At 36.1% G+C, this 17,212-nt stretch overlaps 1 protein-coding gene across 1 annotated transcript in view; it reads left to right on the top strand.

The window, feature by feature from the left end:
- The first annotated feature begins 6,546 nt into the window (after nt 1-6,546).
- NFX1 (nuclear transcription factor, X-box binding 1) overlaps nt 6,547-17,212 on the top strand; it is an 85,269-nt gene continuing 74,603 nt past the window's right edge. Inside the window, exons 1-3 of the mRNA XM_051997166.1 lie at nt 6,547-8,783; nt 13,126-14,136; nt 15,515-15,676. Of these exons, the coding sequence (XP_051853126.1) occupies nt 8,759-8,783; nt 13,126-14,136; nt 15,515-15,676 (1,198 nt within the window). The 5' untranslated portion in view covers nt 6,547-8,758. The remainder of the gene's footprint in view (nt 8,784-13,125; nt 14,137-15,514; nt 15,677-17,212) is intronic.

The following is a 17,212-nucleotide window of genomic DNA, read 5'->3' as shown; positions in this document are numbered from 1 at the left end:
AAAAAAGCAAGATAACTTATGCCACCGTTTCCTTTGATTGTCCTACCTCAATTTCCCTAATTTTTCTACCTCAATTTCCCTGAATTGTTCTGCTTCAGTCCCCCTGGTTGCAACACATATTCCCTCCTGATCATTAGAACTGATATAACTTAGGGCTGGCTACTCTAAGGTTATAAACTGTAAATGTTTAATCCCAGATAAGGAGAAGACTTTCTATCTTAGACATCATGACTCCAGACCTTCCCAACTTATCAGAATGACTGTGTTCTTCTTTATCACTAAAACCCTATAAAGAATCTCTGGAATCTCACATTCAATACTGGGTACTTGGAGATGAGAGTCCAATCTAGTCAATTAATTAAGCTCTTCAATAAATAAAATATAATTCTAACCTCTATCTTGCCTCAGTTTCTCCAGTATTACAGGCATTTATTAAATGTTTAATATTTGCCAGGTATTTCAGTGTTGGGGATATAAACACAAACCAAAAAAAAAAAAAAAAAAAAGAGTTCCTGTCCTCAAGAAGGTTACATTCTAATGGAGGAAGATAACATACAAAAGGGAGAATGGTGGGATGGGGGTGAGGATGGAAAAGTACCTACATAGGAACTTAGGATCAAAGAGTTAGGAGTAAAACTTTGGAGGGGAATGAAGAAAAGCTGCCTAGGCCTCTCCCTGAAAAGAAGTCCCAAAAGAAAGTGACCAGCATGTTAGAGAAGATTATAGACACTTAGGAAAGTTCCAGGATGATATGACATCTGAGGCAAAGTTTGGAGGGTCAGAAGAGGAAGTGAGAGGTGAATGAGAACTAGCCTAGGCCCCTCCACAAAATGGAAGCCCCAGGAGGAACTGACCAATGGAAGAAGAGAAGTTCCATGGTGATATGGCAGCAGTGAGAAAAGAACTGTGAGAAGTAAAATTGTAAGGTTTTGTTTCCACAGTTGAAAAGTTTCAGTCTTAGCACTTCCCTCTCTGTTGCCATGGTAGAAAAAAATGTGATATAAATTTTAGGGTCAGTACATCCTGAGGAGAATTAAAAAATGTCTTAAAAGTTAACAGAAGTAGCTAAAAGTGCTGGTTGAGTGCAAATGATCTGGGTTTATGCCCTGGAGAAACAAAATTATTTAATTGAGCATGTTTAATAAGCCTCATGTATATTAACTTCTCCCTAAAGGAGACATCCACCATTTTTGAATATATATGATGATGTGGCAAGGGTAGGGGGGAACCATGGAAACATATAAAAGAGTATATATAGAGGGAGTGTCATGAAATAATAGATTTTGGAAAAATCTCCAATGAAAATTCTGAGGAAAGGGATAAGGAGGCAGGGTAAGATTATGGAATATAACTGTAGGTTCTGGCTTCTGTAAACTGCATGTGTGCTGAAAAGTTTTAAGAGGGTGAAGGAACTTCAGGGAGCTTATATTCCAAAGAGAAAGATACTATGTCATATATACACACACACACATTTTGTATACATATGTGTACACCCATAAATGTATATTGATGAGTAATTTTGGAGGGAAGACACTAGCAGTTGGAGATATTAGTAATAAATTAGTAAGATACCTCTTTCAGGAGATGTCCTGAAATTAAAGGAAACTAAGAATTCTGATTAGAAAAAGTGAGGATAGAAATGCATTTGAACTTATGGAACCTAGGTTCTAAGTGGGGATCTACTACCAATTGTGACTCTGAGCAAATTACTTAAACTTTCTGGACTTCATTTTCCTTATCTTTAAAAGGGAAGGACTACATAAATCATCCACATTTCTATATATTATCAACAAAGTTCAACAGGAAAAAATAAAAAGAGAAATTCTATTTAAAATTACTTCAAACAATAGGAAATACTTAAGAATCTTCCTGACAGACAAACCAAGAACTATATCAACCCAGATATAAAATACTTTTCACACAAATAAAGAGATTTAAACAATAGACATATTTCAAAGTTAAACCAAACTAATTAATAAAGATGACAATTCTACCTATGTTTATTTATTCCATGCAATACCACATTACCAAAAATTATTTTGTGAACTCAGATATAAAATACTTTTCACACAAATAGATATAAACAACAGACATATTTCAAGTATAAACCAAGCCAATATAATAAAGATGACAGTTCTACCTACATTTATTTATTCCATGCAATACTATACTACCAAAAATTATTTTGTACATTTAGAAAAAAAATAATAAAATTAATCTGGAAGAACAAAACAAGAATATCAAGGGAATTAGTGGATTCCCTGGTACTAGCTAAGAAACAGAGTAGAGAATCATGGAATAGATTAGGTACACAAGACATAGTAAATGACCATAGTAATCTAGTGTTTGATAAACTCAAGGATGCCAGCTTCTGAGACAAGAACACACTATTTGACAAAAACTTCTGGGAAAACTCGAAAAAAGTATGGCAGAAACTAAATATAGAGCAATCACTTATACCATATGTCAAGATAAGTTCAAAATGAGTGTAGGATTACACATAAAGGATGATATCCTAAGTAAATTAAGAGAAGCAAAGAATAGGTTACCTGTCAAATCTATGGTGAACGAAAGAATTTATGACCCACAAGAGCTAGAGAGCATTATAAGATGTAAAATGGATAATCTTAATTATATTAAATTTAAAAAATTTTGTACAAACAAAACAATGCAACCCAAAGAGATTTGGGAAAAGAAAGGAAAAGGATCTATTTGTACAAAAATATAGCAATTTTGGGGGCAGCTAGATGATGCAGTGGCTAGAGTACCAGCCCTGGAGTCAGGAGGACCTGAGTTCAATTCTGACCTCAGACACTTAGCACTTCCTAGCTGTGTGACCCTGGGCAAGTCACTTAACCCCAATTGCCTCAGCAAAAAAAAAAAAAAAAAAAAAAATCAATTCAACAAAAATATAGCAACTCTTTTTGTGGTGGTAAAGAACTGGAAATTGAGAGGATATCCACCAACTGGAGAATGGCTAAACAAGTTGTGGTATGCAATTATAATAGAATACTATTGTGTTGTAAGAAGAAACAGGAAGATGGATTTCAGAAAAATCTGGAAAGCCATATGAACTGATGCAAAATAGAGAACACAGTAAAAACAACAATGTGCAATGATAAACTATGACTTCATATTTTCAGCAATGCAAGGATCCAACAAAATTTCAAAGGACTCATAATGAAAACTACTATTCACATCCAGAGAAACCAATCTGGATGCTGATTGAAGCATAATTTTTTCACAAATATTTTTCTTTTGGTCTGCTGCTGCTTCCACAACATGACTAATTCAGAAATATGTTTTACATCTTCCTCTTCTTCTTTTTGTTTTCCTTTGTTCTTGAAGAAGACCATGGAATCAAGTAGGTGATGCCATGACATACAAGTCAATTGGATTTAAGTGGGGGAAGGCTGTGCAAGGTCATCTGCTTCACTTTCCCTTCCAGAGCCTCTGGGTCCAGTGGCCAGATATAGATCAAGGCCATTAGAGATGGTCCTGGATGCAGTGGGAGAACTTGGCCTTTTTAAGCTAAGGTCTTCACCAGGTCTCAGTTTGACTGAAGCCACACCTTTCATTTATTAAGGATAAGTAGCAATTGAGGCAAAGAATCTCTTTTTTCATCAGATTTCTGTCTTAAGAATGGGAGGTGAAGAAAAGAGAAAATTTGAAACTCAAAAAAAATTTTTTAGTGAATCCAAATCTTGTTTTTACATGTAATTGAAAAAAAAAAAACTTTTACAAAATCAAAGCTAACTATAGTCATATAAAATTTTCTATATTGCTACTGATTAGGGAAATGCAAATTAAGACAATTCTGAGATGCTTCACATCTATCATATTCACTAATATGACAAAAAGAAATTGACAATGATGGAAGAGATGTGGAAAAAGACATTAATACACTGTTGGTGGAGTTGTAAACTGATCCAGCCATTCGGGAGAGTTATTTGGAACTGTACAAAAAGTTTTAAAACTGCATACCCTTTGAATCAGCAATATTATTACTAAGTCTATATCCCAAAGAGACCAAAAATTAAAGAGAGGTAAAGGACTTAAATCTACAAAAATAGTTATAGTGGCTCTTTTTTCAAGTGGTAAAAAACTGGAAATTGAGAGGATATTCATCAACTGAGAATTGGCTAAGTTGTAGTTTATGATTGTGATGGAATACTATTGTACTGTAAGAAATGATAAGCAGGAAGGTTTTAAAAAAAACCTGGGAAGACTTGTGTGAACTGATACAAATGAAGTAAACAGAACCAGAACACTGTACATAGTAACAATACTGTAAGGAAGATCAACTGTGAATGAGTTAGTTAGCTATTCTGATCAATGTAATAATCTATGACAATTTTGAAAGACTCATGATGAAAAATGCTATTTATCTTCAGAGAAAGATCTAATGGTATATGAATGTAGATTGAAGTATGTTTTCACTTTATTTTTCTTGTTTTTTTCCAAACAACATGATTAAAATGTGTTTTGTATGATTTTATAAGTGTAAATGATGTCACAATTCTTGCCTTTGTAGCCAAGAAAATTAGGTTTAGTATACATTATAAAACTGAGTCATGACATTCTATGTGATAACTTGACATTATGTGTTTTTATCTCAAGTTTGATAATATCCATGACAAAACTTCACCAAATATCACTACTATTCTTTTGGTGATGTTATTATGGCTGTGAATCATGAAGCACTATAATCTCTCAAGAACTGAAGTTGAGGATCACTCAAAGGGTGAGAGAGAGAGAGAGAGAGAGAGAGAGAGAGAGAGAGAGAGAGAGAGAGATGATGGGTATAAGTAGGCTCTAATACATTAGAAAGAGAATAATGCAAAAATGATGAGGCCATCAGAAAAATAAAAAATCAAAAAAGTGCTTGGACATGTGGCAAGAGGGAAGGATAAAAATATGAATAGCTTGTGTTCTCCATTGCTATCCTAACGATACAAGCAGAACTTAATAAAGGCCAGGGTAGGATGGATAGATTTGTTGTGGCAAACTTATTGTAGTGTTGAGGGTTCAAGGGGGATCCCCCAAATATTGGGGTTCTGGACCTGCATCACAAGGTGTCACAAAAGAATTTGCAGGCTTGGACACATCTCCAAGCCTTGGGGCAAAATTTATTATAATTGTATTGCCAATTAAAGCAAGCTAAGTTCCAAAAGAAGTAGCAAAGAACCAGGAGCAAGAAGATAAATTTATAGGGAAAAGTTAGAGAAATTAGGTGCTTCATGTCACTGATAAATTAATTTTATGGCTTAGAGGTGGAGCTGAGGAATGGTCTGGTTCTGATTTTATGTGCAGGGGTAGTACCCATAATTCTCTGGGCAGAGTTGGGAGATGGATGAGGGAGAAGAGGACTTTCCAGAGGTTTGTTTTTAGGTTTGGAATACTAGGTCAAGTGATGGGCATCCAATTTTGTTCTGTGCCTGTATTAACTTTAAGCACCTTATTATTGTTGCCCTTTAGTCTCAGAAACTTTTTTTTATCACTGACCAACAGGTTGTTATCTGACAGCTAGCAATATTTGTGGCTTTAGAATAGAGCCAACTGGTCATATAGAGTAAACTGGAGCAGGATATATTGTCTAAGGGAAGAAATACATTTCCAACTATATCATTCCCAAGGCCTTAGAATTATTGCTCCCTAGGAGCTGCACCATATCACTAGGGCATAAACAAGTGTTTCATGGCATGGGGAGGCTTGGGTAAGCTATTATATGCATTATTGAAAGAGATACCTACCTTAATAAGATGATCTACCAAGATATTGGAAGACATTAAACACTTAGAACAAAATGTTACATCAATGGGGTAAAAAACGCTCAAGATGTATCAAGGCATATAGTAGTATATAATTTGGCACTTAATTTTCTTTAATTGGTCTCTGTAGTTAATTCAACAAACACTAAGCATCTACCAAATTCAAGATACTAGAGTAAACTGCTGGAACTAAGAAGATGAAAAATGATATAGAACCCTCTTCTAAAAGAGCTTAAAATTTATTGGGAGTATTAGATATAACGATGAGACTAGTTTGTGTACATATAGTAACAACTGACAAAGTAAGTCTTTCACAACATTTTGTGAGGTCAGCAGTGCAATATTACTATTCCCATGTCAGAGAAAAGGCAACAGTCTCTGAAAGTAATTTGTCCCTGATCAACAGAATACACAGAGCCAAAAGTTAAATCTCTGGTCTTCCAACTTTTGAAGTTCATCATGGAATGATGAGCAGGGCATTGGACTTAATTCAAATTAGGAAGTTCTTCACCTGGGCAAGCAATTTAACCTTTCTGAGCCTCAGATTCCTCAAATGTAAAATGGAAGGGTTGCACTCTTTGTTCTTTAAGATCTCTTCCAGCTCTAGATCTATGATCCTATGATTCAATGATTGATGTGTTTTATATAAAACCACACTATCCTTGCACATGCAAAAAAATAACATTATACTTGCTATACTATATTATACAACAAGTATAGACTTGCAAAGGCACAAAGGGAATGATATGAGATTTAAGAGAGAAAGGATCCCTTCTCAGGAAAGGGAATCAAGGATGGCTTTATGGAAGCTTTTGCCTTAAAGGAAGTAAAGGATTTGCCTTAAAAGGTGAAGAGACAGGGAACAGTCTGCACAAATATATATGTGAGGAGAAAGGAGCAGAAAAGTAAATATTTGGAGCTAGATTGTGGAAGGCTATCTGCTAATTAGATGAACCTGGGCAAGTCATTTTACTCCTTTAAACTTGTTTTCTCCTCTGTGTAAAATGAGGACATTGAATCCTAGAGTCTTATGTGGAATTTGTATTTTATTGGGCATGTTAATTGTCTTAGTTCCGGGGAATAAAACTCATAACAGTAGCTAGTAAGGGCAAAGAGATAGATTAGGTTTGATGTACTTGATGAAGATTAGTGTTCCTTTTTTTTTTTTTTTATTAAAGCCTTTTATTTTCAAACTATATACATAGATAATTTTCAACATTCACTCCTACAAAACTGTGTTCTAATTTTTTCCCTCCCTTCCCTCACCCAATCCGCAAGTGATCCAATATATGTTGAACATGTGCAATTCCTCCATACATATTCCCACAAATATTGAGGAAGATTAGTGTTATAGAGGATACAATGGGCTATCCTGCAAAAAGTGAGATATGCTAGGGTTGAGATCTTCACAAAAAGGCTGAGGATGGTGTTGCATTAGTTGGAGATGGTGTAGACAAAATTCTATTCTAATAATCACGTCTACAATGATAATTCCTGGAATATTCAGCTTTAGTCTCTCTCCTGACCTCCAGTTACAGATCACCAAGTACTTTATTAGATCTTTCAAACTGTGTCCTGTAAGCCACTCAAACTTAATCATGTACAAAATAGTAGTCATCATCTTTTCCAGGTACCCAGGTTATAATGTTGGAATCCCCCTAAATTCTCCATATTCTTTCTCCTCCTATTTATCCAAGCAATTTACAACTTTTGATTTTATCTTTACAACATCTCCCATAATTCATCCTTTTCTCCTTTCACGCAGGTATTACCCTAGTTCAAGTCCCCACCATCACTTAACTGGCTTAGTGTAAGAGCCTGCTATTTGTTATCCTTTCTTTTTTTTTCTTCCTCATCCATCCTTCACAAGCTGCTAATGATATTCTCAAAGCACAGACCTGACTCTATCATTATCTTACACAAGAAACATCAACAGCTCCTTTTATTACCTGTAAGATTAAATAGAAATTCCTATTTAGTATTTATGGCTCTTCATAATCTACCTCAACCTACCTTTCTGGGTCTAATCTCACTTCAAGTCACGTACTCTCTGGCCAAACTTATTCCTCACACGTAACATTTTATCTCTTGCCTCCTTGCCTTTGCACAAGCTGTTCCTCCCTTTTCCCCCACCATGGTTGGTATGAACGCCTTCGTCACTTCCACCATTCAGAATATTCTTTCCAATCTCAGTTCAAACATTACCTCATCTTTTCCAGGCTTCCTTTAAGTTTCAGCTGAAGTCTCACCTCCCAAGAAGGCTTTCCTAATCTATTTAATCTTAATGTCTTTGTTTTGACATAATCTTCAATTATGTATCTTGTTTGTACCTAGGTATTTACATGTTGTCTCTCCATTAAACTGTGAGTCACTGAGGCTGGATTTTTTTTTCCCTTTTCTTTGCATCTCTAGCGCTCAAAAGCACCATGCCTGGCAAATCATCAGCATTTAAGAAATTCTTAACGACAACCTTCTACAAGGGATTCTTTCGCGAATCACTATTAGTTTATTTTGTACATACTTCTTTGTAGATAGTCTCACCCGAACAGAACGTTGCTACATTAAAAACAGGAATTGTTCATTTTTGTCCGCGTATCCCCGGCGCCTTCCACGTAGCAGGCGTTTAATAAATGCTTGGGGCACGACGGGGGGAACGAAGTGTATTAGTTAGTTTTGGGGTTTATTTTTTTTAGTCCAGCTTAATTCAGGAATCTGTGAGGCCCAAGGGCAGAGACGGCAAAGCGCCACTTCATTCCGAGCCAGGGAACTCCAAATCAATTTCTTTTTCCTAAATCTCTCAATGGAACCAGAGAGTGGCAGAAAGGGCCGTCAGAGGTATGACGTCACACCACGCTTCGTCCTCATTGGTCGGTAGCCTCCTCCCCGCCTCCCTTCCGTTCTCTAAACCCGCCCCGCTCCGGAAACTTGGAGCCACGTGACGAGACACTGCCTCGCTCCGCCGTCGTCGTGTCCGCTCGCGAGAGGGAATGGCGGAGGCACCGCCTGTTTCAGGTAGAGTTCTGCCCGGGTCCGCGAACTTTTCCTTTCCCACTCTTATTCCTCCCTCCCCCCGCCTCAGGCTGACCTCGAGAGCGTGGGGCTGCCCTGTTTGTGCTTCTTTCCCGAGAGCGCAAGTTGGGTCGCAGAATCTGACCGAATTTCTCGCTCCGCTCGCGGTGGCTCCAGCGGTTAATGTCGCGAGAGGGGATGGCCGGGTCCCTGGGGGCAGCTCTTGCTAGACTAGGATGGGGGCTGGGGACGGAGACTCTAAGGGGCCAAACTGATTGGGAGGCTTGAGTTGGGAAGCAGAGCCAAGGTGGGCTTTTCATTAGTGTCCTCCTTTCCCTACCTGGAAATCCCGGACCTGTCTCACAGCTCAACCTTCTCAACCCCAACTCTTAATGCTGCCTCCTCCACGAAGCCCTCTCAATTTTTTTCGTTTTCTCATTCCCCCAAAATGCGATTTTCCCGTTCTCTGAACCCTATTGGAATTTTCGTGCGATACAGTTTTGTTTCTATTAGCGTCATTGCCAGAATGCAGGGGCTGTCTTACTCTTTTTAGTAACTACTAGCACAATGCTTGCCACCAGGTTAGACTGGTTGGAGGAAAGGAAAGATATTTAGGCAGTAATATTATGCAGAACCTGCGAGGTAAAGCATGTACATGATACGTATGTGCTTTTTAAATGTTAAGGAGATTTCATAATGCCCCTTTGCCTAGAATAGACGCTCCCCATTCCATCCCATCCCAGCTCCTTGAGAGCAGATAAGGTTCCCTTCTCCCACATTACCTTTTGTTTTCAGTGTATATTACATTGCCTTTCATGTAGGTGCTTAATATTTGTTGAATTGAATTTGAATTCCCTCCCTTAAATTCCCCAGTTTAGATGCTTTCTCCATGACAACTTTTTCCTGATCTGATCTTTCTTTTCTCATACCCGAAAGTGATCTCTTTCTTCAAGCCCAGACAGACCTTTGCATTTTTCACTTCACTTGTCTTCACATTTTGTGTATGTCTCAACCCTTATCCTCATCCCCATTAGAGTACAAACACTTTGAAAGCAAGGTTCTTAGCACATCTATCTTTGTATGCTTCACTAGGTCTTAATAAATATTTAATTGAATCCTAATGAATATGTCCTTTTCCTCATCTGTCTTTTTAATATCTTTCTGGATCTGTGCTTTGAGGCATACCATTAACATACTTTCCAGTGATTATGATTTTGTTGTTTTGCTAACTGGATCATTTTACAAATTATTTTCTTCTATCTGATTTTCCCTTAATCAGGTAATTCCGTTCAATACTCTTTGGCCCAAAACACTCTAATGGATTTTGTCAACCCATTTCTGTCTCAGGCTAAACTTGATCATTCTTTTGGCTGCATCCCGTGTTTGTCAAACTAATTGTCTTGTTCTAGCAGCTCCTGGAATCTTTGTAAAATCTTTCATTACCTCTCAAGGCAGCCGGTTCCATTTTGGAGCAAACTCTGAGTAAAAATCTTTCTCCATGTAGTAGCTTTTATTATTATTATTATTATTATTATTATTATTATTATTATTATTATTAGCTGGTATTTTTTTTTGGAACCACACAGAAGGCATTTGATAACTTTCTATTTGACAGTCCTTTAGACTAGAAAATAGCTTTCATGTCCCCTGGTAAGCTCTTTTTCAGGCTAATAATTTATATGTTCCCTGCATAACATAATTCTGAGTTTCTCATTCCTATGTCACCTTTCTCTACCCCCCTCCTCCCATTTGTACTCCACTATGTTAATATCTCTTCTCAATTGTGGTGTCCAAAATTGGGCATGGAACTCGAGACTTGATCATTTTGAGGGTTGGTTGCAGCAAAACTATTGCTTTTCTTGTTTTGGATACTATGTCATAATGCTGCCCAAGATTTCAATAGGTCTCTGGCTGCTGCTGCTGCCATTTCACTGCTGATTCATTGAATTGGCAGTATATTAAAACTCCTATATTTGTTTAATATGAATTGCTTTCTAGATGTCTTCATGTTATGCAGTGAGTTTTTTTCCCCCTTAATTTGTATGCTAGCTATGCCTATTAATTTGATTATATTTGCTTCAGTTCACTATTCTAACCTGTTAGGATCTTTTGGAAGCCAAATTCTGGCATGCCATTTAGTTCAGCTTTGTGTTACCTGACATTTCTTTCTTTAGTCAGATGTCTTATATGTCTTTATCCAAGTCAGTAATTTTTATTAAATGCTTACCAAATGGAAGACATTAGAACGGAGATACAAAGACAAATACAAAGAAAAACAGTCCTTCCTGTTGAGGAATTTGCATTCTACTGGAAAATTTACCATGCACATAGATAAATAAATATAAAATAATTTAAGGAGAAGTCATAGGGTTTTGATTTAGAAGTGGTCATTGAATCCAACTCTAATTTTCACAGGAGGAAACCGAACCACAGAGAGGGTAAATATCTTGTCCAGGCTCCCAAGCTTATAAATGCCCAAGATAGGACTGGAGCAGGTTTTCCTTATTTGAAGTTCAGCACTCTAATTATTTATACTTAGATTACTTCTCTTATAGGGAGAAAGCACTGATGACTGAGTAAAATGAGAATTATGAGAGGTGGAGTTAAGGAAGAAGTGTATTCCAGAATGGAAAGCATTGTTATATAAAACAGAGAGCCAAAAAACTGAATCATAAGTTTGAGGAATAAACAGCTCATTATTCATTTTGATACAAAGGTATTATGTGTAAAGAGGATTTACACAAAATAAATTGGGAAAGATATCTGGAGCCAGTTTGTGGATGACTTTAAATTTTAGACTGAAGAATTTGTATTTTATAATTGGTCAAGAAGAAGCTTTTAAGTTGAATCAAATAGGACCAAAAACAAGTCTTTGGAATTCAATTAGAGGCCTCTCTCCTTATAAACATCTATTAATTGATCAATAGTCTTGGAGCTAGAGGTTCAACCATTTCAAAATGACTTTACTGCATTAACATCCATTTTGTGTTTCTTCATCTTCTTTATGAGGAAACTTTGCTAGATACTATCCTGATATTTAGGTTTATCATGTTCCTGACATTTCCTTGATCCATCACTATTTGGCAATGGGAGGGACTAAAAGGTTACAATAGACAAGGATGGGGTAAGCTACTAATGTTACTGAGGCACTATTACATGGTATGACTTCCTGGAGGAGGTAGACTTTAAAGGATGAGTAAGTATTAAGCAAGCAGAGATGTTGAGGGAAGGATATTTCAGACATAGAGGACAGTCTAAACCTTAGGGTTGGAAGCATGCAAACACTTTGCATAATGAAGGTCTTGGAGTATGGAGTGCATAGAAACTATGGGAAGGTATTAGGGAACCACTGAGGACTTTTGATAACTCGATGGAGAGGAGAATTATAAACAGTCTGATTTTTGATTTTTTGAAACATCATGAACCAACATATCCCAGCAGAGAAGGTACCATCCGTCAGACTGGATATTCAGAAAATGTTATGGCAATTCTCAAGAAATACTGAATAATAGTTTATACATGTGCATTCATTTATTAGGACCTCAAAAAATACCTGCCCTATTAGTTCACAGAGATTTTGTACCCAAAATATGACTTGTGTACAAGTATAGCCTGTTACCATGCTCTTAAATTCAACAAATTTATCTTAATCCTTTCCAGTGACCCGCTGCTCTTGTTGCGAAGAGAGTGAGACAGATCCTACCTACCATTTCTGCCCCAAAATCTAATGTTTGCCCATCAGCTCTCCCATTTTTCCCTTCTCTACCCTCCACCTATCCAGAGTGGAGAAGGGTAGTAGTTGAGAAGGTATCCCCAGGAATCTTCAACTGGAAAGAGTGTGTACTCTGTCTTTGAGCTCAGGTTCTGGTGTACACTTTTAAATATGGAGAAATGGAGGAAGAAAGGCAGCAGAAAAAGAGACTAAGTTGATAAATCCTAGCAGTAAGATGTTTTTCCAAACAATCCTGTGAGGAACTGCCTAAAAATTGAGTGAGAGAAAGAGATAGTGGGGAAAATGAAAGTTGTTGTTCTATTCCCTATCCTGGGGGGAGGGATCTAATTGGTTAATTATTCTAAAATTTCTTACTTTCATAGATTCCCTTTAATTCATTCTAGTGCCCTACATTATTGTTTAGCATTTATTTATTTTTTGGTGGGAAGAATCATACGGTAATTTTGTATAATTATTTTTCAGTTTATACATATATATATATTTTTTCCTTTCAGAGACATCTCATTTTAGGGGTATGGCCTATATTCAGACCAGTATGGCCTGGCTCAGATTCTCCTGGACCTTCACTGGTAACTAATTTAGTGACTGACATGTCAATTTTTCATCTAATAGGTACTTTAAGTGTCAGTACAGACACAGCTGATTTCATTCCACATGAAAGACAAAATCCTGAGCTAAATTGCAGAATTCAAAGAAGACTGGAATCTAGTAGAATTCACAGTAGAAGTAATAATTCATCACCTTTTTGTCAGCTTTCTAGTCAAGATCTTCACCATGATGATTCACCAAATCAACATAATTACAATAATCAAGGAAACAAGTATAAGGGCAAGCAAAGTTCCTTTCAGACTTCTAGTAAAACACCAAAGAACCATGGCTTTCAAAACCAACAGTGGCATAAATGGAGAAGTGACAGGAATTATACCAGAGCTCAGGCAGTCCAGGTGTCTTCTGACCAAGGAACAGGAAGAGGAGTCTTAGAAACAGCAGGGTCAGAATGTGAAGCAAATCCTAGTGAACCCAGCAATATATACTCTTCAGAGAGTGAGAAAGAAGTAGCTAGTATGGATCACAAAGGTGCAAAGCCAAAAAAAATGGCATATATGACATCTGTTTCAGGACGGGGCCCAAAATCAAAGGGAGGGAAACCAAGGTATGAAGGGACTAACAGAATGACACCTAAACAGAAAGATAGGGTGTCTGAAAACATGAGACCTGTAGGTGCTATCCAGGTTGACTCTTCAGAAACAGTCACAGAAAAATTGGCCGTTGATGTGTCTAGAAACAATGAACATAAAAGATATATAAATAGAAGTTATCCCTGGGAGTCTGTATGGAATAAGCCACAGCCAGATAGAGAGAATCAGAAAATACATGAGAGTCAGAAGAATAAAAGTACAAGACTTAGAAATTCTCTTTCCTATATTGCAAAAGACAAGCTTAATGAAAGACCTAAAAAATCTGGTGGTGATGATCGGAACTTGGCAACCACAAGCAAATCTCATAAAAGGTTTGAAATGGAGAAATGCTCTGGAAGACGGCTCCAGAAAGAATCTAAAGCAGCTTCTCCACTCATTTGGAACAAGCAGAATGATGTGCCAAAAAATAAAGAAACACATACAGGTAATTCAACTAAAGGAAGTTTTTTTTTTTTTAATTAAATTTTTTTTTTCCAATTTAAAAAGTCTATTTAATCTTCCTCCTATCCTTCCCAAATAGAACAAAAGATCAGTTTAGACATTTGGCTTTGCAGTCTTTATAGGTCCTAAATTATAGTGACCATAGAGGAACAGGACAAGCAGATAAGTCCATCAGGAAATGTTGTAAAGGCAACAAAAGGGAGGGGTACAGGGAAATGGATGAATTATTGTATCTTACATTTACATAGTATTTTAAGCTTTATAAAACACTTAACATGAAATTATTATTAGTCTCATTTTATAGGCAATGAAATAGGCTCAGAGAAAGTTATTTATACAAGGTAACATGACTGACAAATGGAAGAACTAGAATTCAAACAGAAATCTAAAATCTCTTGAGATTTGGAAAGTCCTCAGAGATCATCTAGTCCATCATTTGCCTAAACAAAAATTCCTTATAGAGATTCTCTGTCCAATAGCCCTTCCCAGTCAAGTGAACAAGTATTTATTAAGCACTTACTATAGTTATTGCTACAGTGCTAAGAGCTAGAAATACAAATAGAAATAGAACCAAGAGGTCTTCCCTTCAGTGAACTTACTATTGGGGCAAAATAACACAAGAAGGGAAAGAGAAGGTATCTACCTTTGGGCATGATAGAGGGCAGTGCAACATGAAGCTGATCAAAAAATGTGTTTGGCCTGAATCTCTGAAATGGAGATTTTAAGAGAAACAAACCAATCAGAGGGAAAGGTAACAAGGAAGAAAGAGTATTTCCAATGTGAGAAGTAGTCCTTTGGTCTTCAGTGGTAGAGAACCTTATACTTCCAGAGGCAGTTCATTCTCTTTTGTACATAGGATCATATAAAAATAGGTACACAAATCAAATATTTACTGATAATTATAATTTTACAACCCCACACATTCAGTTACAAGATCTCATATGTGGTCATGACCCATAGTTTAAGAAGCTGGGCTCTGAGGACCTATAATTTTAGGGTAGTTTCAGAATTTCCTATTCTCCTGAGATGGGGGTGGGGAATCCCTATAGTAATTAAGTATTACAATAAAAGTTCTTTTGCTGCAGGAATTGCTTCAGCTTTGCCACTAAATATAAAAAGTGGTTGGTTACTAGGCAACCTCTAGGCAATGTTCATTTAGCCATGAAAATATATACCTCTGAGTGTCCTTTTTCTAAAAGCTCCATTTCAAAATATTCCTTGGCTTCATATTCTTGCCCCCAAATTTGGAATCATTTCATTTTTATCTGTTAATACCTTCAGATTGAATTTTATGTAATTTAATGTTTGGAACTAAGATACATTTAATAACTTGCTCCCTATATGTGTATGTGTTTTTTAAGGATCTTTAATAGAACAGTTAACCACAGAGAAATACGAATGTATGGTATGTTGTGAAGTTGTTCGAGTGATGGCACCAGTTTGGAATTGTCAGAGCTGTTATCATGTATTTCATTTGAACTGCATTAAGAAATGGGCAAGATCACCAGCTTCACAAGCAGAAGGTCTGTTTTCTACTATGACATTGATTTCACCACTTTGTTTATATTTGCAAGTCTGAAATTCAAACTACTTTATTTCCTCTTAGGTATTTTGCTTGCAATTAGGAGTTGTCATTCATTCTCAAAGAGGACCAAAATGACATCACTATGTTAGAGTCAAATTACAATTGCCCAGCTGTGGCTGGTCAGATCAATATGAGCTTGGAATGCTCTGCCACAGGTCACACACAAATAGTCCTTATGAATGTATGGGGTAGAGTCTCTTCATTTGCATATCTTTCGTTTCTTCTGAACTAATTTCATCTCTACTGTTAAGATTAAATCAAACCAAAGTATTGGTATAAATCTTGATTAAAATGGTTAAACATAGTAACATTAGCAAGTATTTTATTAAAAGATAATACTAATAAAGGGAGATTTAAGGAAATTAAAGCCTTGCCTAGGTATTATTTGGTACCTTTCTGATTGATCTATAATTGGAAAATTCCATCTTAATGTAATCCCTGGTCCTTTTCCCAGAACTGATTAGAAACTTCTTTATAATTCACTTCAAATCTTTATTTTGAGGTTAGATTCCTTCTGGGACCTAGCACAAGCTACCAAAGTTTTAGGTTTCAAAAGCTCTTGAGCTTTATTAACTGCCAGTGTTTTTCCTGTCTCTTGTAGCAGCTAAAGTGGTTGTTGTTAGGCTATTAGAATTAAAGGGATAGCCTTCCAGTTTCCATCTTGAATAAGATTATTTTTTCTTCCAAATGCTTATATCAAGAGAGCTGAAATTCTTGTAGTCATATCTCCATTTCAGCAGCATGAAACATGCACAAATGTCTTCCAACAGAAATATTTTCTATTGTTTATTAATAAATTGAGAAACTCCTCCAAACATCTTTCTAATTGTATTTAGCACTTGTTTAACTTTAAATCTAGTAGTAAGGGTTACACTTAAGTGGCAATTTAAACTTAGAAACCTAATTCAGAATCTGCTTTCTTTTACAAAATTTCCAGATATACTTGAACAGATTAAAAATGCTTTTATGTATGACATTGATCACATCTGTAGGAAACTAAGTTTAATTATTTTTAGAAGAAAAAAGTTGATTTTCAGTCATATAGAATTGAATTATTCCTATAGCAGATGATTATTATAGAACCTGGCTTTTTAATTAGAAAAGGCCTTTAAAAGACTTATTTTTCTATACATTCAGGAAAAGCAATCAAGACCAGTAAGAGAATGTATTTACTTAGATTATTGCTTTTTTTTATCAATCTTTTAAAGATTGTATTTTGTTTATGTCTATATTCAGTACATTGTCATTTAAAAAATTTAAGAAAGATTTTTCCCCTACAGTCTTAACTACAAAGTGACACAGATCCTTTTTTTCTGAATATGTATATGAGATTTTGTGATATATTTGTAAATAGAAAGCATGGACAAAAATATCAGTGCTTTGAAATTTCCCTTGCCATTGAATGAAATGAAAAAGATATAGATATATAGATATGCATACATACACATATGCATACATACATACATTTGTGCTT

This window comes from Antechinus flavipes, chromosome 1, assembly GCF_016432865.1.
Source record: "Antechinus flavipes isolate AdamAnt ecotype Samford, QLD, Australia chromosome 1, AdamAnt_v2, whole genome shotgun sequence".
NCBI classification, from domain to species: domain Eukaryota; kingdom Metazoa; phylum Chordata; class Mammalia; order Dasyuromorphia; family Dasyuridae; genus Antechinus; species Antechinus flavipes.
Note: the sequence above shows the minus strand (reverse complement) of the source record. Positions and strands in the feature narration are given on the sequence as shown.